Raw genomic sequence first — 22,238 nt, 5'->3', positions numbered from 1 at the left:
TGGGTCAGCGTGGGGAGTCACGTACTTTAATCAAACAACTCCCAGAAATGGCTTCCTGGTTTATATAGGGAGTGCCAGCCAATCAGGGAATTGCAGAGGGCTGCCATTCATGCCTCTTAGGGTGGGACTTCCTGCAGTACTGTTGGTTACAGCCCTGACTGAGTCCCTGGTTGCAACAAGGATGTAGCACCTGCCGGGAGCCCTACAGACCCTGGTTCTAGAACTCAGGGTTCTTGTAGCAATGTTCCTTTAAAATATATTGATTTTCATTGACTACAGACAAGTTAGCAATCTCCTTGTCCCAGTGGTAACTTTATCTTGGGCTGCATTTTTAATGATTTTTTTCACCGAGTCTGCTTTGCCATTACATTGCTATGGAGTTCCACTGATTGCTGAGGAAGTTTTCTTCGTTTGGTGCAAGAGCAGAATTAGGTCCACGGCTTGCAAAATGATCATCATTCCAAAAGCAATTTAAAATGAAAAGTCATCACCCAAACGTTTCTGATACGTTATATTTAGTTATATTTTAGTCACTTAATACATATCTGTTTACCAAATACAATAATAGATAGGGAAGGAAGCAGCCATTAGCAGAAACAGGGACACAAAACTGTCAATTCAAAACCCTTCACAGAAGGAGCATTCACTCTGTTCACAATTTTATCCATCTAAAGCGGAGAAGTACAGCAAGTTGGAATCATGTCAACCCTTGTACATCTGAAGTACAAATATTTTGGAAGCTCTAGTTTTATCAATTAGTTTAGTTAGCGGAAACTTGTACATTTCTTGACCCGTGAATTTAGAAACACTCTCACTTCCTGGATATCAGGATAGAGCCAGATAAATACGACTTACTCACAATATCTATGTTATTTTATGAAACTGCACTGGTAGGTTAAAAATGAACGGGTCACAAGTGCTTGAAAAGAAAAAAAGAAAAGAAGGCCAAAAAAAAAAAAAGTACTGTTGCATTCAGTTTTAGATTTACAGTCTGTGGGCCTAATTATATCTAATTTACACACTAGTTTTACATTCTCTGCAATGGAGGAACACTCCCAACTAACACCCTGATTTGGCAAGGGTCTGGATTTCGGTGGGGCTCAGCATGGGTGAGAAGAGCCCTGCGGCTAGTATGGCAGATGCCCGGCCTCATCCTATTGCACATCTAAGATGGCACTGTGCAGGCTCTTGCTTTGCTCATATCAGAGGTCAGGAGGCACTCTGGGCCAAATTCTCTGCTGATTTTGAAATGGTGGAACTTCACTGAGGTCAATGGAGCTATGTTAATTCACACCAACAGAGGAGCTGGCCCTAAGTTGTGGAAAAAAATCCAAAAATAAAATAAAAGCAGTCGTGTAAACTTTACACTGTAAAGGGTCATACCAACTTTTTTTCATTTGTCCCAAAACTGCCTCGGCTTGACTTTTAAATAAAACGCACAGTGTAATAACTGTACAAACACCTGTAAAAATGTAGGTCTCCTTTTAAGGCAGATAATCACATAATTTGAGTAGAAGAACACATTAAAATAATATCAAAGAGGGCAAGTTGTGCAGTCTTCACTTAAGCAAAACTGCCACTGAAGGCAATGGGCCAGAATGGCTGTAAGCTTGGGTTCTAAAACGTGAAGTTAATTTTAAAAATATGCCTGGATTCTACTATGACAAAGGAAATGTACAGATATATTGATCCTTCTCCGGTGCTAGTCCCCACCAAAACTCTCACCACCTTCGCTGGGACCATTCCCCAGCAACGCTTCTGGGATAAGTCCAGGAGCTTATCCAAATTCCTGTTATAGCTTATGAATCCCTCACATTTCTAATTGCTCTGACATTTCATCTTGCTTCCCTGGCCGCCTTGCTTCTGAGGTTGAGTCGACACGAGAGAAGGTTTGCTGGCATAGCTATGCCTGTATAGCTAAACTAACACACTCTCCTAGAGTAGGCACAGCGTCTACCGGCAAAAAATACGCTTTTTCCGGTTTACCAGCATCTACACTGGGGCTTTTGCTGGTATAAAAAGGTCATTAAAAAAAAAAATCACACCCCTAATCAACACTATTGTATGGGCAAAAGTTTTTGGTGTAGACCTGGCTTAAGCTAAAATGTTGCTGGACTCCCTTCCAAGTCTGTCTGTGCTGCTTGCAAAAAGGCCAGAGAGGACGCTGAGTGACAAAAGGCACTTCCTTCCCTTGGGACTGATCCTGTTGTCATGTCAGCCGACAGCAAGCCTCTTTCATTGAAAACAGGATCAGACCTTTGGGGTTTGTCGATGTTGCAGCTACAAACTAGCCTCCCAACCTGGGTAGACAGACTCATGCTAGCAGGGCTTGAGCTAGCATGCTAAAAATAGCAGCATGAACTTTGTGGCATGGGCTGTCAAGCCTTGGGGGACTTGAGGACCCAATCTTCATCCTGAGCTGCAACGTCCACAGCTTAGCTTGAACCCACTAGCATGAGTCTGTATGCAGGGCTAGGAGGTTTGCTCCCAGCTGCAGTGTAGGTAGACATACCTTAAGTGTGCTGCCCTTGAGCACTCTCAGCATCAGCTGGTTTGGGGAGTACAAGCCCAGAAGCTGAGCCAAAGGCCTGGGATCTCCTGGATAGCAATGGGTGGCTTTTTTGGTACACATTATTTTAATAATGAAGTGCTTAGATTATGAAATCTTATTTTCATGGGTTTTTTACAATGCATAATTTTCTATGCTAAAATGTAAGTCCAATCCTGCATCTATACAACAAAACATATATTAAAATATCCCGTTATTTAAAAATATATACGGACATGGTAAGAAGTGATGTTGAATTCTCGTACTGGCACCTGCTTAGGAATATCCACCATAAATCTTCCAAAAAGAAAAGGAGTACTTGTGGCACCTTAGAGACTAACCAATTTATTTGAGCATGAGCTTTCGTGAGCTACAGCTCACTTCATCAGATGTTTACCGTGGAAACTGCAGCAGACTTTATATACACACAGAAATCATGAAACAATACCTCCTCCCACCCCACTGTCCTGCTGGTAATAGCTTATCTAAAGTGATCAACAGGTGGGCCATTTCCAGCACAAATCCAGGTTTTCTCACCCTCCACCCCCCCACACAAATTCACTCTCCTGCTGGTGCTAGCCCATCCAAAGTGACAACTCTTTACATAATCAAGTCGGGCTATTTCCTGCATAGATCAAGGTTTTCTCACATCCCCCCCACCCCCATACACACACAAACTCACTCTCCTGCTGGTAATAGCTCATCTAAACTGACCATTCTCCAGGTTTAAATCCAAGTTAAACCAGAACATCTGGGGGGGGGGGGTAGGAAAAAACAAGAGGAAACAGGCTACCTTGCATAATGACTTAGCCACTCCCAGTCTCTATTTAAGCCTAAATTAATAGTATCCAATTTGCAAATGAATTCCAATTCAGCAGTTTCTCGCTGGAGTCTGGATTTGAAGTTTTTTTGTTTTAAGATAGCGACCTTCATGTCTGTGATTGCGTGACCAGAGAGATTGAAGTGTTCTCCGACTGGTTTATGAATGTTATAATTCTTGACATCTGATTTGTGTCCATTTATTCTTTTACGTAGAGACTGTCCAGTTTGACCAATGTACATGGCAGAGGGGCATTGCTGGCACATGATGGCATAGATCACATTGGTGGATGTGCAGGTGAACGAGCCTCTGATAGTGTGGCTGATGTTATTAGGCCCTGTGATGGTGTCCCCTGAATAGATATGTGGGCACAATTGGCAACGGGCTTTGTTGCATAAATCTTCCATCCAGGTTGAATCATGAAATATAAAATCTGAGTCTGGAAGAGATTTTTTCCTCTTTTCTTACCATCTTTTAAAAATAAAAGCCACAAAAACAGTTCACATATTTCAGGAACTATTATCACTAAAAACAGCATCACTGCTTACAGTACCGTATATTTGCAAATGATTACGCCATGATTTGCTTTGGATATTCAAAGTAAAAGTAAAACCGCTAGGGTATTAAGAATTAAAGAGTGGTGACTGTTTATGTGCAGAGACCAGGTGTTAAACATCACCCCTGCTGTGGCTTCATAGCATGTGAAAGAAAAGTCTAATTAACAGACATTCACAAAAGACACCAACTGCTGTGAATATGCACGAAGAATGATGTGAGGGCACATACTGCACTGTAAATTCTACAGAGCAGAATACTTCCTCTTGTGAATACTTGTAAGCCTGTGTACTGTAATGTACCTTGATACTGAAAGTTGTTCTGCATGTGTGAACCCTGGCCTCGTAGTGTGAAGCTTCACTGAAGTCAGTGGAACTATTCATGGACGTAGGTGAGCAGCTTGCAGAGTTGGGGCCTACAAGTGTAAGAGGATTCCAGAATCCTGGCAACATTTGAATGACTCCATTTAAAAATACTGAATTTCAAGATGCATCAATTCCCCAAAGTATGAGGAACGGCAAAGTTTTGTCTTGGCTTTCTTCTTCTTCTTCTTAATATTTCTTTCTTTTCCCTCCATCCATAAAGGAAAATAAAATAAAGGTGTTCAGTTAATGTCAAGAGTCTGGCATCCAACAAAATCAGGGAAATTCAAAATAAAGAATTTCTTAACCTATCCTTTCACATTGAGTGGAATTCACTCCTGTGCAGAGAGCCAACACAATGCCTATAAGTTACTTTAATTCTATTTAAGCCTTATTTAAAGTGCTGCATAGATCCTGTGCTAACTATGCACAAGGGTGAATCCACCCTCTGTTTTCAGCTGGTGTCAAGATCTTCAAGTTATGAAGTATTTTATATGCCGCAAATGCTACAAAGCCAATGTATGGTACAAAGGGGGTGGATTAAGAATGGTGTTTCAATACTAATTCAAAATTCCTAGGCTGTATGGGTCGACATCAGACCCTAACATCATCTGAAATGGGCAAATGGTTTGGGTTTTGCATGTCAGTTGCATTGCAGTTTTGGAAAGACAACCTGGGGTACAAGAAGCTAGGTCACGTTACCTATGAAGCCACAAAGTTTCAATACCAGTTCAAAGAGGTGCTGTAAGGATTCAATGATGATCATGAGATGCTCAGGTACTATTGTGATAGGAGCCATATGAACATCTAGACAGATAGATGATAGGAGCATTATATGCTTCTTTAGGTTTGGTTGTAGGTCTGGTGTGAATGAATATTCTGTTCTGGTTTGGGCCTCTTTCCACTATGAATCTATACTTGTGTGGTTTAATGGTAATATGTGGCAGGCTATAATCATTTCATATTAGCAGTTTTGTTCAAACTAAAAATGGCCAACAGTTTTTAGCGTGAAATTAAAAGCCTTGGGCTAGTGTTAAAAGCAAAAGTATTTTGATGTTTTAGTTGCCTGGCTTTGCAGTGGTTGTCTGATAGCATATTTCTCTAGCACAGGAGCTGGCAGGTAAGCCCTGTGTCTCATTTTAAACAACAAATATGATTCTAAACAACAATGCCCAACAAATCTTGAGGGAACCTAGTTATCTGCAGTGCACTACACAAAATCACAGTACCGATAAACACACTGCAGTTGTGCATGCACTATTGACAGATTAAATAGACCACTGGTTCACCAAGGCTCAGGGATGGCTGTGACTCCTGTCCATATCACTAACTGCATCTATCAAATATGAGCATGAAGCAACACAAAACATAGCAACTAGCTAGGACTTGGGCTGCCCTTGAGGAATGTTAGTGTTTGTTACTTATTAACGTGATGTAGCATTGGAAAATGACTCTATGCCTAATTACTTTTCTTAAAATATACAGACCAATCAGCTTAACTGTAAGATATGTGCCAACTGTGTTTTGGGCATATCTTTCAAAAGGGTGTCATGAGTTTTTTGATAAACTAATGAACGTTAAGCACATTGGAAGCTTGTCAAACGTCTTTTTTTTTTTAAAGGACAAATTTACTTGGAATCATTGGAATTTTTTAGCAAAGAAAAACAAAGCAATAAAAGTTTGTAAGCCTTATGGATAAGGTATGGTGAAGGCTTTTACTGGACCACAGATTAAGGGCCACATTTGGCCCTTGCTTGGTGAATGGCACTCCCACTGAATCAGTTAACATTCTGCATTCAGAGATGGGAGTTTCAGCTTCTCCCTCTATCTAGACAGGAACCCATTGTTATGAGTTTCTTATTAACTGTGCTGCTCATATTAGTAAATGGAAAGCAAAAAGATTTACCATGTTGAGTGAGTTTATCAGTCCTTGGGAAGACCTGGAGTCACACTTCTGCATTGCAGAGACTGTTCAAAACCAAGTCTTTCCGTTACTGGAACTGGTCACAGAGACTAGTTCAGTGCTATCTCTCCACTAGCCTCTGGAGCGTGATCGAACTCGGTATGAGTGACTTTGATCAACCTTGAACATCGTCAGCTCAAAATTTCAACTCTTACTCAACTGTTACTGGGTTCTTGTTCCTTACAAGTGAAACAGTGGAAAAGAACACAGGGGAGTATTTAAGGCAGTGTATACACACAGCACTGTGATCCAAAACAGAGGACCCAGTTTTGCCAGCCTAGCTTTTGGGGTTCTCTTCTCCCTAATACATAGCAGCAGGCTTTCCTTTAGCTAGAAAAATGTAGGGTTAAAAAGTTGATTCTCCCTTGGGGAAAAAATTATAGTTTAGATAGTAAGAAAAAGGGTAGCTGAACTCAAACAAGTTCTGCAAACCCTGAAAAAACAGAATTCAAGAGATTCCCATCACCTCAATCTCCATTAGGGATTGCCCATCACTGAGACCTACAGTGTCATGCTGTGCATGAGGAATGTTGATTGCTGTAGTTGTAGTAAAAAAACCAATGTTTTCCCCTGGGGCCAGGAGAAGAGTCAGCACCACTGATTTTGACGTAAGAGTTCCGAGTAGCAGCCGTGTTAGTCTGTATCCTCAAAAAGAAAAGGAGGACTTGTGGCACCTTAAGAGACGAACAAATTTATTTGAGCATAAGCTTTCATGAGCTACAGCTCGCTTCATCGGATGCATACTCAAATAAATTTGTTAGTCTCTAAGGTGCCACAAATAATCCTTTTCTTTTGACATAAGAGAGTTAGCCCTTTGCCGTATACGCAATGTAACATCTAAGCGCGATAGACAATGATCATAGGAACATCTGAGTTGGCCTCAGGCAACATTTCCCAACCATTATGGAGGGGTAAGCAGTGGGAGAATACTTGAGGGAATACAAAATAGATATGATGAAGAGGGTAACTCCAGCTAGGTAATAACTGTGAGCACACAAAGATTTAGAAAGCACAAACAGCCTACAACCCCTGGGTATCACAATCACTATACACGTGTGATCATGCTGGTAGTAGTAATATACAGTATGATTTCTCTCCCTTCATAGGGGTGGCCTGCATCTTTAAGGTGCTTAGAATATGTCTGTAAAGAAGTACTGTCCTTTCAATTAATATAGCTTGTCACTGATCATAAGTGCCAAATTTTCTTTCCCTCCCCATAACAGTCATTTTGTCTGAAGCTGTTCCACCAAAATCCTTAAGAAAGGCACATTAGTTTGATGGAGACCTTTCAGTGGCTACCTTGGCAATACAAAGCTTCCTGAAATCATCAGGTATGCAAACCTGTCTCCAAGGAGCCAGACTTTAAATTCTAAAGCCGTCTATATCACCCTAAGTCCAAACTTCCATGGGAACCATGGATTCTTTTGTTCCAACAGAAGGCAGCAAGTTTTCTTCATCCAGGAAACGAAAGGGGAATTGCACTAGAAATCCATGAATCTTCTTTAATTCTTCTGCTGCTTTTGCAGCATCTTGGGTTACCAATTTTGACTTGGCGATGAAGTCACGCAGCTGGGCTAAATTAGTCACCTCATCACTGGGAAGGCATCGAAACACCTGATTTGAAATGGAAAGAGGAGGTGGTACATAAGCATACAGGAAAATATCACTACATGCCATCCATAGCGCAAACTAACGCTACTGTAAACACCTTCATATATATTGAAGTGTATTGGTTAATGGAGCCTGGGGAGCTTAACAATTTGTACACACACCTGTATGAGAAAATCTGTACATCAATCTCCCTACAAGAGATTATCCAAAATTAGCAATAGCTAGTTTGCTTGATCAGTGAGCCTTGCTTTGCGTACGGCCAAATAGAAGATTCTTTCCTGCAGGGCCTGATTCTCTCCTAACACATACTGATGTAAAACAAGAGCTCCAGAAACTGGAACTACAGTAACTCCTCACTTAGTGTTGTAGTTATGTTCCTGAAAAATGTGATTTTAAGCGAAACAATGTTAAGCGAATCCAATTTCCGCATAAGGATTAATGTAAACAGGCGGGGTTAGGTTCCAGGGAAATTTTTTTCACCAGACAAAAGGCTATATTATATACACACACACACAGTATAAGTTTTAAACAAACAATTTAATACTGGTACACAGCAATGATGATTGTGAAGCTTGATTGAGGTGATGAAGTCAGAGGGTTAGATATTTCCCAGGGAATGCCTTACTACTAAATGATGAACTAGCAATCAGCTGAGCCCTCAAGGGTTAACCCATTGTCGTTAATGTAGCCTCACACCCTATAAGGCAGCATGAATGGAGGGAGGGGAGACAGCATGGCAGACAAAGACACACCCCCTGTGTGAGAGAGACAGAGAGATATGCATTGCCCCTTTAAGTACACTGACCCCACTCTAAGTACACTGCCTTTTTAAGTAGATCCGCAAGTAGAGACAGAAGCTGCTGCGAGGAAGTTCCCTCCGTGTCGTGTCGTCCCCCGGCCCCCACTCTATGGAAATGGGGTAAGTGGGGTTCAGGAGCAGAGGGGGACACCCTGACATTAGCACCCCCACACACACTGCAAGCAGGAGGCTCCGGGGAACAGCTCCAAGGCAAAGGGCAGGAGCAGCACATGGCAGTGGGGGAAGAGACAGCTGAACTGCCAACAATTGATAGTCTGGCTGGGAGGCTGCTGCTCAGGGAACTTAGGGGATCGGGGAGCTGATAGGGGGGCTGCCGGCCCACCCTGGTTCAAAGCCCCCACCAGCTACTCTTCCTACAAGCAGTGGACAAAGCAAGTGGCTGCCAAACGACGTTATAAGGGAGCATTGCGCAACTTTAAACAAGCATGTTCTCTAACTGATCAGCAACGTAACAATGAAACAACATTAACCGGGACGACTTTAAGTGAGGAGTTACTGTACAATACTCTGTAAAATCAGTGTATAAATGTGAGGAGAATCAGAGTTGCTACCTTGCTTGTCTGCCAATAGTATTTAAGGGTCAAAAAAGTTATGCCATTGGCTAAAAGAAAACCCTTCATCTGTTGTGGCCCTTTCCTGCTCAGAGCTTGTGTAGTTTCATGACATTACACAGTATTCAATCCATCTTGATGAGATCTAGAGCTTGAACCCTCCCGCCCCACCAGTCCCTCTCCCACAAAGCCAAGATGTTGCTTCTCTCCTTTACATCCGTCAACAGTGAGCCTGTTGGGAGCAAAAAGAGAAAACGAGCCAGGTACTTCACCTTGTCAAAAATAGTGGCATTGCGGGCAGCTGTTGAAACCCACACCTCCTTGAAGAATCTGTCAGAGACTGGATCCTGGAGATCAGCATTGAGGTCTGCTGAACAACCAAGAACAACCCTGAAAAAGGAGGGGAAAGAACTGATGTCATTGGAAAGTAACACAGAACCCTCCAGAGGATTTTCATGAACAGGAATGTGATCCTTGTAATCAGCTTTCTTCTGGAGGAAAACAACACAAGCAGTTATTGAGTAAAGTGACCCTAGAAAACCACCCAAAAGCCAAGACTCATAAAGGACCCATGTTATTATTTTTATTATTATTATTTGCATTGCAGCAGTGCTTAGAGGTCCCAGCCCCATTGTGCTAGGCACTGCACAAACATATACCAAAGAGGTGGGGATATTATTTATCAGAGAGTGAGAAGCCTTCTGCTAAATCAACATTAGGTTTTCCAGAAGGTAGTAATGGAAGGGGACTGAAGTCATCAGTTCAGAATACCAGTCAGTCCCACCAATGGGAGCTGAGCATGTACATTTCACAAGAGAGGTTCAGCATCTTGCAAAATCAGGCTGTCAGTGGTGGAGCCCTGTGTTTGAGTCCCCTGCTCTAACCACTAGGCCCACTCCCTCTTCAATGTGAAAAAAACCTCAGCAACTCAATCCTGAAGAAGAAAGAAAAGGGTTCCCTTAGATAATGTCCTCAATACTTAATAGATGGTGCTGCGCACACTGAGATGTCCTTGTCTGCTGCTATTTCCTACACAGAATAATCTGTCAGCCTTAGCTCTGCCTTATCATTTCCTCCTTTATGTTTAAAAACCATCCAGATGGAAAATGGGGGGGAGGGGGAATGTTTTAATGAGAGAATTGTTGTGCTGCTGGCCAGATGGCTTCTCTGACTGAACAAATTCCCAGTACAAAAAAAAAAAAAAAAAAAATTAGACACCACCACCTACAACTGATAACAGTGCAGTGGGAGTATTTGTTCCTTAGCAAAGTTCCATTGTCTTCTGTGTACGTTCCCCTTACTGAAGGGGTCAAGGAAAAATTTAACAAAAACAGACTTCCAAGATTTGTAATCCAAACACTCATTGCGGGGGATGGAAAGGGATACTGCATGGGAAATCCTAAGTCTAGGCAACCACAAAACTCTGTGGGCTATACTCAGTCCATGTGTAAGTGGGTGAAAGTTCATTGATTTTCCCGGAGTTAAACCCACTCATATCTTTAATTCAGTGCATATCCTTTACAGACAATTGCACAGATGCTCTCTTTTCAAAATCAATGAGGAACGCAATCCCTGCAAGGCAGCAGGACTGCATCTTCCTGCACAAGTACAAAATATTAATTACCACAACCTGCTGGGAAAAGACCTTACTGGGTAAGACCTTCCTGGCAGCCAAGAATTTAGCATGAGATTTCCATGCACCGTAATTAGTTTCTAGCACTCATACCTAAAACACCGGAGGCGGAGAGACTGAGCAAATCGTCCAGCTTTGTAGTCCTTTCCATCCATCACTGAAGGGACCGTTTCGGTGTCTTGTACAATGATAGCCATTTCACTGTCACGTTTTCCCAGCATGCTGCGGTCATTGATGTTAGCAGAGCCTTTCAAAGGAAACAGAGAAACTATAACACCACATACAATACATACCAATTCCCCAAGGAATGCGACCACCACCAAAGTGATAGACCTGTTTACTGCCAGCAGGACATGGGCCCAGATCCTCAAAGCTATGGGAGTTAGGTATCTAATAACTTTAAGAACTGGGTCGTGCCAGCTCTTCCTTTGCAGGGCCCCAGCATTCACAGTATACCCTGAGACTAGGTAGAAAGACATACCACTCTTGTATGTAAAGGAGAGTTTCAATGAGTAGCTCTCCTCCAACCTCACACTCTTCTGTGTATATTCTACCACCATCACTTTACTGTCGACCCCCTCTACCATACCACTGTGTGGCTCCTTGCATGTGCATATGACAAGTTCAGCTGCCTGGACTTAGCTGACCTGCACTCAGTTGTCCCCAGTCTCTTCCAATGCAAGTGATAAAACACTATGAGAGTTCACAGGTTAAAAATCTCCTCCTTTGTCAGTAGGTGGTAGAGAGGAGGCTGAATTACCTTTGCCACTTCTTGAAACTGGAGAAGATCAATGTAAATGCCATGTGAACATTATCCATTTTTTTCTCGTTAGCAAAATAATTTAAGTTGCTAAGGATGGAGAGTATCAGGATGAAGATTTGTAAAGAGCAGATCCTCCATCAAAGCCACTTCTGATTTAAAGAGCCACAAAAGAGCCAAGATCAATATGTGGGGGGAAAAAATCTCCACATTCTCCATAAACTCCAGGGCATGAAAGAAGGTTAAACAATTTTAAATCAAACACAAAAGGTTTAAAAACTTAATTTCTCAGAAGCCTCCAGCTATTCTTGCAGAGCGATACTATGGCATGCAAGGGCAAGGGTCAGAGTTTAATGTGGTCTTTATTTAATATGTTTAATGACACAAGCCGGCTTCTTTGTTTGAAGTCATTCTACGGATTTTCTTTGCTGTATTTATTTCATAATAAAAGAAAGGAAAATTTTTTACTTGGATTTGTGCCCTAAGCCCAGGCAGAATCAGTGTTAAAGTAAGTTGCACAGCAGAGCCCACTTATGTAGAATTAATGTTTCTTCTAAAATAAACAACAGAAAAAGAAAACACCTTCAGGGTTTTTTGTCGGGGCGAAGAGGGGTTAAGAAAGAAAGAAATCATTTCGGAGTCATACTGCACTGAGGCAGGTGGAGGGCTCCAGTTTCTAGCAACTGGTAAGTAAGGCTTCCAAAACTCCCAGGGGCCAAATTTTCATTTCTATGTATGGAGAGCTACGTGCACCAGTTCTCAAGTATTGCCAATACAATGAAAATATACCCTCCGGGGGCGTAGAAGCCATTCTAACCAACAGGGACATTTGTTCTTTTTCTATTCTTTGCTGTGCTGTTGATGTAGCATTAGAACATACTGTGCAAAATGTAAAGAGCCAAAATATCAGGCAATTTTTTCAGAACATATGCACATGTCCTAATATATAATTATAACTTTTCCCCTCTCTTTAAAAATGTTTTGAGTGCAATCATGGCAGTTTAAAGGTGCCAGAGTGACGGCATTGGAGAATAAGGTTATTTGGCCATATAACAAGAATGGAGATGGGTAGTAGAAGCTTCTCCCTGGTACTCGGCAACTGTACTTCATTGTGTTCTGCAGAGATCATCTCCAAGACTGGCAGGTTCTCTATGGTCATCCAGTCTTCAGTCACTCTTTCCAGGTGCCAATTAGTTCAGATTCTGATTGTGGTCTTTATGGTGGGAACACCCATACGCTAAGAACTGGGCTGAGAGAACCAGCTCATTTAACACAGATCAGCTAACTGCCAGTGCAGCCAAGAATCATTCTAATGCCTCAGCTATTTCAAATGGGTGTTTGTGTCAGAATCCTGTTACAGCCAGGGAGAAACTGGCAACTATCCCTAAGCAAGCCTTTGACTTTGTGTGCCCATTCCTGCATCTCCCACGGATTTGGACATCCAAGTGACTGCACAATCACTCTGCATATATAAAATGGACAATGCACTTCGGCACTTTGCTTAGTTGCCCGCCCAATGCTTGCAGAAAAATGTAACTTCAAAAGAGATTAATCTATACTGCACAGATATCAGGGGAAAAAAATGGCACAGAAAGGCAGACAAGAGTTTGTCTCAGGGGAAGGAGCAGCAAGAGACTACAATAGTTGGGATTTAGCAAATTAACATATACCCACAAAAACTCCAGGCAAAGCAAAAACTCTGCAACAAGCTGGTTCCTACATAAAGAAACCCAGATGCTTTAGTAATCCCAGTGACTGAATGTACTGACTACTGCTTTATCAGGAGTTGCTAGTGAGAAGGAGAAAAATAAAATCAACCCCCTCAAAATACTCCCACTCCTCCACAATGCAGCTGAACTAAGAATTTATTCCTATGTGCTTCAACTACTCAGGGCTTCAGTCACATGGAATTCTTTTCTTTTGGGGGGCGGGGAGGAATTAAATTTAAATAATTTAAATCAATTAATCAGCAGGAAATTTAAGGGAGGACACATTTGTGCCTCACCGGCTTGTAAACATCTGTGTCACTGCTCTCCTACAGAAGCTGCAGAACCTGGGCCTTGCTTTTTCCACTGGAATGTTCGCAAAAAGAAAAGGAGTACTTGTGGCACCTTAGAGACTAACCAATTTATTTGAGCATGAGCTTTCGTGAGCTACAGCTCACTTCATCAGATGTTTACCGTGGAAACTGCAGCAGACTTTATATACACACAGAAATCATGAAACAATACCTCCTCCCACCCCACTGTCCTGCTGGTAATAGCTTATCTAAAGTGATCAACAGGTGGGCCATTTCCAGCACAAATCCAGGTTTTCTCACCCTCCACCCCCCCACACAAATTCACTCTCCTGCTGGTGCTAGCCCATCCAAAGTGACAACTCTTTACATAATCAAGTCGGGCTATTTCCTGCATAGATCAAGGTTTTCTCACATCCCCCCCACCCCCATACACACACAAACTCACTCTCCTGCTGGTAATAGCTCATCTAAACTGACCATTCTCCAGGTTTAAATCCAAGTTAAACCAGAACATCTGGGGGTGGGGAGTAGGAAAAAACAAGAGGAAATAGGCTACCTTGCATAATGACTTAGCCACTCCCAGTCTCTATTTAAGCCTAAATTAATAGTATCCAATTTGCAAATGAATTCCAATTCAGCAGTTTCTCGCTGGAGTCTGGATTTGAAGTTTTTTTGTTTTAAGATAGCGACCTTCATGTCTGTGATTGCGTGACCAGAGAGATTGAAGTGTTCTCCGACTGGTTTATGAATGTTATAATTCTTGACATCTGATTTGTGTCCATTTATTCTTTTACGTAGAGACTGTCCAGTTTGACCAATGTACATGGCAGAGGGGCATTGCTGGCACATGATGGCATAGATCACATTGGTGGATGTGCAGGTGAACGAGCCTCTGATAGTGTGGCTGATGTTATTAGGCCCTGTGATGGTGTCCCCTGAATAGATATGTGGGCACAATTGGCAACGGGCTTTGTTGCAAGGATAAGTTCCTGGGTTAGTGGTTCTGTTGTGTGGTATGTGGTTGTTGGTGAGTATTTGCTTCAGGTTGCGGGGCTGTCTGTAGGCAAGGACTGGCCTGTCTCCCAAGACTTGTGAGAGTGTTGGGTCATCCTTTAGGATAGGTTGTAGATCCTTAATAATGCGTTGGAGGGGTTTTAGTTGGGGGCTGAAGGTGACGGCTAGTGGCGTTCTGTTATTTTCTTTGTTAGGCCTGTCCTGTAGTAGGTAACTTCTGGGAACTCTTCTGGCTCTATCAATCTGTTTCTTTACTTCTGCAGGTGGGTATTGTAGTTGTAAGAAAGCTTGACAGAGATTTTGTAGGTGTTTGTCTCTGTCTGAGGGGTTGGAGCAAATGCGGTTGTATCGCAGAGCTTGGCTGTAGACGATGGATCGTGTGGTGTGGTCAGGGTGAAAGCTGGAGGCATGCAGGTAGGAATAGCGGTCAGTAGGTTTACGGTATAGGGTGGTGTTTATGTGGCCATTGTTTATTAGCACTGTAGTGTCCAGGAAGTGGATCTCTTGTGTGGACTGGACCAGGCTGAGGTTGGTGGTGGGATGGAAATTGTTGAAATCATGGTGGAATTCCTCAAGGGCTTCTTTTCCATGGGTCCAGATGATGAAGATGTCATCAATATAGCGCAAGTAGAGTAGGGGCTTTAGGGGACGAGAGCTGAGGAAGCGTTGTTCTAAATCAGCCATAAAAATGTTGGCATACTGTGGGGCCATGCGGGTACCCATAGCAGTGCCGCTGATCTGAAGGTATACATTGTCCCCAAATGTGAAATAGTTATGGGTAAGGACAAAGTCACAAAGTTCAGCCACCAGGTTAGCCGTGACATTATCGGGGATAGTGTTCTTGACGGCTTGTAGTCCATCTTTGTGTGGAATGTTGGTGTAGAGGGCTTCTACATCCATAGTAGCCAGGATGGTGTTATCAGGAAGATCACCGATGGATTGAAGTTTCCTCAGGAAGTCAGTGGTGTCTCGAAGGTAGCTGGGAGTGCTGGTAGCGTAGGGCCTGAGGAGGGAGTCTACATAGCCAGACAATCCTGCTGTCAGGGTGCCAATGCCTGAGATGATGGGGCGCCCAGGATTTCCAGGTTTATGGATCTTGGGTAGTAGATAGAATATCCCAGGTCGGGGTTCCAGGGGTGTGTCTGTGCGGATTTGATCTTGTGCTTTTTCAGGAAGTTTCTTGAGCAAATGCTGTAGTTGCTTTTGGTAACTCTCAGTGGGATCATAGGGTAATGGCTTGTAGAAACTCGTGTTGGAGAGCTGCCGAGCAGCCTCTTGTTCATATTCCGACCTATTCATGATGACAACAGCACCTCCTTTGTCAGCCTTTTTGGAATGTTGGCACTTTAATAGGAATGTGCCAGATACATGGGGCAGCACTGGGGGATGTATTTAGTTCCACAGCTGGTACGTTGAGCCCAAGCCTCTTGGGTATGTCTACACTGCAATGTGACCTGCGGCAGCGTGTCTCAGAGCCTGGGTCAACTGACTTGGGCTCACGCTACAGGGCTAAAAATAGCAGTGTAGACATTCTTGGCACCCAGGCTCTGAAACCCAGCCAGGGGGTTGGTGTCAGAGCCCTGGCTCCAGTCCAAGCCTGAACATTTACATAGCTATTTTTAGCCCCAGAGTAAGAGCCCCCCGAAGCATAAATCGGTTGACCTGGGCTTTGAGATTTGCTGCCATGGGTCTTTATTTTTTTTTTTGCAGTGTAGACATACCCCTGGATGACAGCAAAACATATAGATAGCACATCACCACTCCCACTTCCATTTATGTGGATGCACCACAGCATTAGTCCTATGTTTATGATCATCAATAGTAAAACTATTGTGGCTGTTCTTCATACTAGAGACGTGAGAAGATTATCAAAAGGATAACTACGTAGCAAAACCCTCCCAATCCAAACTTCAACCTATCTAAGGGTATATGGTATCAGGATTGTCCCTGAGGTGGAGGACAGTATCATTCTGCTTCTTACAAGACCCTAATATTATGCTGCTCATGAGCAAAGCCTTTATACTGCTATAACGGGCTGAAAAGGGCTTTCTTAAAGAAATAGGAGTAACTCTGGGTCAGATTCCGCTCTTGTATTCTGTGGTATAAATAAGAGCTGAATTTGGCCTTATGTTGTTATTTTATGGCCTTATAATAAATATACAATAACAGAGAGACAGATGAAAATGCAATGAAAATTATAACGTATTTTCCCAATGGTCACATGTTCCCCAAGCCTTCCAAATTTTACAGCACATTCTGTTCTTTAAGAAACAGATGACAACTCGCAATTTAGTGGCTAAAGCTGAGTTTGATGAAAACAAATGGACAGAATTCCCTGTGGTGGGACAAGTTTAACCACCAAGGGAATTTCAAAGCCACATTTCTTTATCAATTAATCAGTACACTTTAGAAACCTTCCTCCATCTCACTTCCCCCATTAACTTGTAATTACTTTACATTTAAATTCAATATACAACACAGGGAATGTGTTAGCAGGTAAAATGGAACAGAGCACACCAAGTAGAGATAGCCACGTGCACTTTCAGTCGGGGTAGTCAAATGGTACAAATTTCCCCTGCAACCATCTTACTCACCAATTATGACAGTGTTGTCATCAGCTATAAGCAATTTGCTGTGAACATAGATGAGTTCAGTGACGAGATTTCCATCCAGCTCAGCATATGTTCGAAGCCCACAGAACGATATGTAGTTTATCCACTGATCTCCAACTGAGGATTAAAAGGGACAATGAGGTGGGAGTGAGAGGTGGTCATTAGTAATGCAGAGGCAAGGAAAAGCAAAACAGTTAACTTCCAACATCTCCTTAACAATAACCTAAAGTAAATAAGTCTCTTTAAAATAGATCTTACTCCCCTGTGCCTCTCTGTGCCATTCTGATCCATATAGGCAGCTTGACTGGCTACCCAGGGATTCCCCCCATTTTGTCTTGTGTTGTATACTAGCACCTCCAATTGATGCTAATGTCTGAGAATCACTTCACTAGTTGGTTGCTTTCTCTGACTGAGCTGTGGGGAAGAGGTTATAACCAGTTTTTTTGTCTGCACATGCTATGGAAACCATTTTCTATTTTAAATTAGCTACAATTCAGAGTTGCACAAAGATACATGAATCAAGGATGTATTATGTAGCACGTTTTTCATGGTATTATGATTTCCATCCAAGCAAATTTAAGGACACAGGCTGACCCCGAGAAAGCAATGATGATAACAGTGTTATAATTAAATAGTTTTATCTCTACATGGTCATTGGGTGCCAAGCAACAGTGTAACAAAAAAACATCTCTAAAACCACCCAAAGCCATATGATCCAATAAACAAAATCCAAGTGTGGTGAAGAATCATACATAAGAATTCCCCACCCAACAATCTATAAAATACCCACTTCTATTGTCCTCACTCCATCTTTGTGCTGCATAACCCAATGTTAGAAACCAACTTGACCACAACAATCTCAAGTTAAACAAAAATGAACTTTGGGAGTCTTGTCCACGAGGATGACACCGATTGGATCTTACTGCTTGATTATATTTCTTCAGATACACAGATGTTTTTGGCTAGTGTGTTTTCCTTATTTTGAAGATGTTTGAAGATATTCTTGACATAATTGCAGTATTTTGTGTTACTGAAGTTTATATTAACTGGCAACTGGATGAGCTCATTTATGCTTTATAGCTAATCAATCAAAGTTTAGTGTCCTCAAGACCTAATGATGAACATCACACAGAGAGGGAAACAAAGCACTTACTCTCTGCTTTCAATTGTGCCAGGATAGAATTCTCTCCTCTGCACATGGTCCTGGAAAGAATTAAGGCGGCAGTTACAAATACAAGTGATCTGAAGCAATGACATATAATTAGGTATGTGAAGTTAGCGATACTCCTAATGTGCTAATCACAAACACAAGACACATTTTAAGTATCACATAAAGAGAAGAGCTGTGACATTCTCAGAATACATTTTTCCTAAACAAATGTTAACATTGGTGTAGGACACAGAAGGCATAGAAGTTCGTATGCACCACTATGCACCACATAGAAGTTCATCGGTCACCTTATGCTGGGGAAGGTATTGTTGTCTACATGGGGATAGGTTTCAGAGTAACAGCCGTGTTAGTCTATATTCGCAAAAAGAAAAGGAATACTTGTGGCACCTTAGAGACTAACCAATTTTGCAAAAAGAAAAGGAGTAAATTGGTTAGTCTCTAAGGTGCCCCAAGTACTCCTTTTCTTTTTACATGGGGATAAAAAACCCACATCTGGCCTGGGTCAGCTAAGTTGGGCTAACAGGGCTGAAAAATCTCTGTGCAGACATAACCTAAGTACGATTCCTGCCGATCACTGGACTCTCAGTGTTGGTCCCTTGGTCTCACCACCCCTATGGTAGCATAGCTCTCTTACAAACCCATGCTGCCTTCAGCTGTCCCTCCCCCAGAAAGCAGTCACAGCAGTGCCACTTCCTTCCCCTTTCAGAGCTTCCCCCGCCATCACCCTTGTGCTGGGATTGCTTCTCTCTTCTGAACAAGGAGAGGAGAGCATCGGGGCCCAAGGATCAGAAGGGATCTCTGAGTAGTCCAAGCATCAGCTTTGAAAAAGACTATGGGGAAGAGTTTTAAAGGCATAATTGGTAGCTATGTGCCTAATCCCCAGTTACTTTCATTGGGATTTAGGGCCTGCCATCTGCGCCTTTGAAAATCTCTCTCTTCCCCGACCCCACCCTACCGCCAGGCTCTGTGGATTGCAAGATTACAAAACTTTGAGGCCTGCCTCAACCTTTACTCCTTGCAAAGTGATATATTTAGCACCATGAAATATATTTGGTGTGGGTCTTTTAGATGGGGCCTCCTGTGCTCTGTGTGAACATTAAATATCAGTACTTATGCATGTATTTCCTGGGTATAATATAAGTGCCTGTGTTTGAAAATGCAGCTGGTTATTCCTCTCAGGCTGATCTCAGGATCTGTGAGAGATATCTGCAAGAAATTCAAGCTCTGCAGAGGAAACCTAACTAGGAACCCTGACAAAAGCAATCTGTGAATTTACTTGGCTGACAAAACCACAAAACTCTGAGCTCCCTCTGCTGGCTGGGCAGCAGGACAGTCAAATAAAACACTCGTCTCTGGGCTGAATTGTCATCTTTAATGATGGTGGAGCTCAAAGATAGAGTTGTAGTGCTAATATTTGTTGTTGAACAAAATAAAGCCATATTAATTTCAGCTCTGTTGAAACCACGGGGAAAATTGATACTAAAATACTGTCAGGCTTCTAAAAAAATATCAAAAACAGACGGATAAACTAGGAAAAATGTAGTGATAGCATCTAAATTCCTAAGAGAAGGATGGAAATGTCAAGTATGAGTAAATTAAGTGTACCTCTATGTGCTTGTAGAAAAACTTATTTTGGAGCCTTATGGTGCATCCAGAAAGCAGGCTAGATAATAAGCTCAGCAAGGATTTTATTAGCTATCTCTAAGACCAAGGTCACTATTGCAAATAACAATAATATAAAAAACTGTTGGTGTGTTATGTAAAAACTGTACCACAGATAAAATAGTTCATTTTCTTTCCTACATACTGTAATTATGTACAGCGCCAAGCACAATACGGCCATGATTCTGATTGTAGCCTGTGGTTATTACCACAGTACAAAAATCATCATCATCATCACCATCACCACCACCACATCAACAAAAGCATGGAGATCACTATAAAGATCTCGGAGTACCATGTCCTTTTTTTGACTGTGCACAGTACCTGTAGTTGAAGTGCATTATGGCCTGCAGTGCATTCCCACCTCCGGTTGAAATATCTCCTTCAAATCCAGGCAACAGCGGGATCACCACATACACTCGGTATCGGTTTTTTTCCCTAAAATAAATAATCCAATAATCCTTTGGGGATATTTTCCTGCAATTTCAACTTCTTTTCACCAGTCTTTATTAATACTAAACTTCCATTATCTTCACTGGCCCCCATTCCACTGACTTACTCCTATGGTTTCTGTAGTGGGCTTCTACTTCATTTTTAAGGGAGTGTGAGTCAAATGCATTTTTGGTTCAGGTTTTCCTCAGTTGTGGTTAGTGCTACAGCATTTATTTAAATGCACATGCAACAGAAGGTGTAATTTACTAAGAACTGAAAACAACAAAACCAGGTGTAGAATAAAAAGAAAGGTTGGGACATATTCATTTAAATGTAAGAGGTATGGTTTGCATCACAGAGATGCAAAGGTGAGGTAATTTTCTTGATTGTTGTGTCTAGCTTTATGGAAATAAGTGCATTTGAGAACCTCAGTTTAAATGGACAGCACCTTATTGAACATGGCTAGCAGCATAAATTATTATTGTAAAGTCAATACAAGCATGAAAACAAAATTAAATCTACAGTTTGCCTCCTTTACCAACCTTGTCCCTGTTTCCAAGCTGCAGATTACATTGGGAGAGGAGATAGATAGAAAACTCAGTGCACTGGCCAGCTTTTGATGAATGGGCCTTCCCAGAATATTTAGAAAGGGCAAATATTTGCCCTCATACATCACAAGGGTTCAGTTTTCAAGTATCCTTAATTGTGATCTGATCCTGGATTACCACTGACTTGCTAAATCCATCCATTTTTGCTTTTTCTTTGTTGATAGTTAGATGCTTATCTTGAGGACCAGCCAATTTCCCCTGTGGCTTAACTCTAGAGATGCCTTTCAGCCTGAGTAATCCAAAATCACAGTAGGGTGCCAAACAACTGCAATTTCACTAATTAAAATTCAAATGCTCCCTGGCTTTAGATGCTTTTTTTACCACCTTGAAAATAATGGTGGATAATTTCTGATTGCCTAAATTATCAAAGCCCAAATTGTTTTGTTACTGTACTCTATATGTGAAAAGAATCTTATTTAATTTACTCATCACTAAGTGGCAATGTATGGAGAAAGCCATTTTAAGAAACAGTATCTAGGTGGACCAGTTTACATTTTTGTTAAGACCATTTTTTCCTGGTAAATGCTTAATTAGCTTGCACCTTCCGATGAGAGACCAGAATAATGGCCAGGGAATCAAAACTGGTTCTCGTGTGACTACTAGTACATGTATCAGTGGAGGAATTTCTGCTGTTAATGGAACAGCTACCATGGTGGCCTGAAATGATTGCCAGTTGCTTTGGATTATCAATAGGATTACTCATGCTTAAAGCTAAGCATATGCTTAAGCACTTCATGGTTTAACAAGCATGTGTCATTTGCAATCTCACTATTTGAATAAGACAGTGTATTCTTTAGTAAGCAGAAGGAAGTACAAAGGGAATACAGTACTGAAGGAATCTATTTATCCTAGCTTAAGCTGTCAAATGTTTATAGATAATATTTTAAACAGACAGCACCTTTTGAACATGGCTAACGGCACACTATTTTTAAAGCATGTTATTTTTAAAGCAAACTTTAGAAATGATTAAAATGTCTCGTTTGCACATTATAGAACAGATGTAAATTGCACAGATTTGGAAATTAAGGATATACTTATTGATATTGATGAAAATATACTGTATTAGGAGAAAACATACTTATAATCAGCTAGTTCT

General features: G+C 41.7%; 1 protein-coding gene across 3 annotated transcripts in view; it reads right to left on the bottom strand.

Annotated features, from left to right (window-relative positions):
- Nucleotides 1-498: 498 nt before the first annotated feature.
- The window catches only part of PLD1 (phospholipase D1), a 128,055-nt gene continuing 106,315 nt past the window's right edge, over nucleotides 499-22,238 (bottom strand). For all 3 annotated transcript variants that reach the window (XM_073359380.2, XM_073359379.2, XM_073359381.2), the window contains 6 exons: nucleotides 20,427-20,540; nucleotides 18,423-18,472; nucleotides 17,252-17,386; nucleotides 10,957-11,110; nucleotides 9,503-9,620; nucleotides 499-7,862 (listed from right to left, as the gene is read on the bottom strand). In XM_073359380.2, coding sequence (XP_073215481.1) covers nucleotides 7,638-7,862; nucleotides 9,503-9,620; nucleotides 10,957-11,110; nucleotides 17,252-17,386; nucleotides 18,423-18,472; nucleotides 20,427-20,540 — 796 coding nt within the window. In that variant the 3' untranslated portion in view covers nucleotides 499-7,637. The remainder of the gene's footprint in view (nucleotides 7,863-9,502; nucleotides 9,621-10,956; nucleotides 11,111-17,251; nucleotides 17,387-18,422; nucleotides 18,473-20,426; nucleotides 20,541-22,238) is intronic.

This window comes from Lepidochelys kempii, chromosome 9, assembly GCF_965140285.1.
Source record: "Lepidochelys kempii isolate rLepKem1 chromosome 9, rLepKem1.hap1, whole genome shotgun sequence".
Classification (NCBI taxonomy): Eukaryota; Metazoa; Chordata; order Testudines; family Cheloniidae; genus Lepidochelys; species Lepidochelys kempii.
This window is presented reverse-complemented; position numbering and strand designations above follow the sequence as displayed.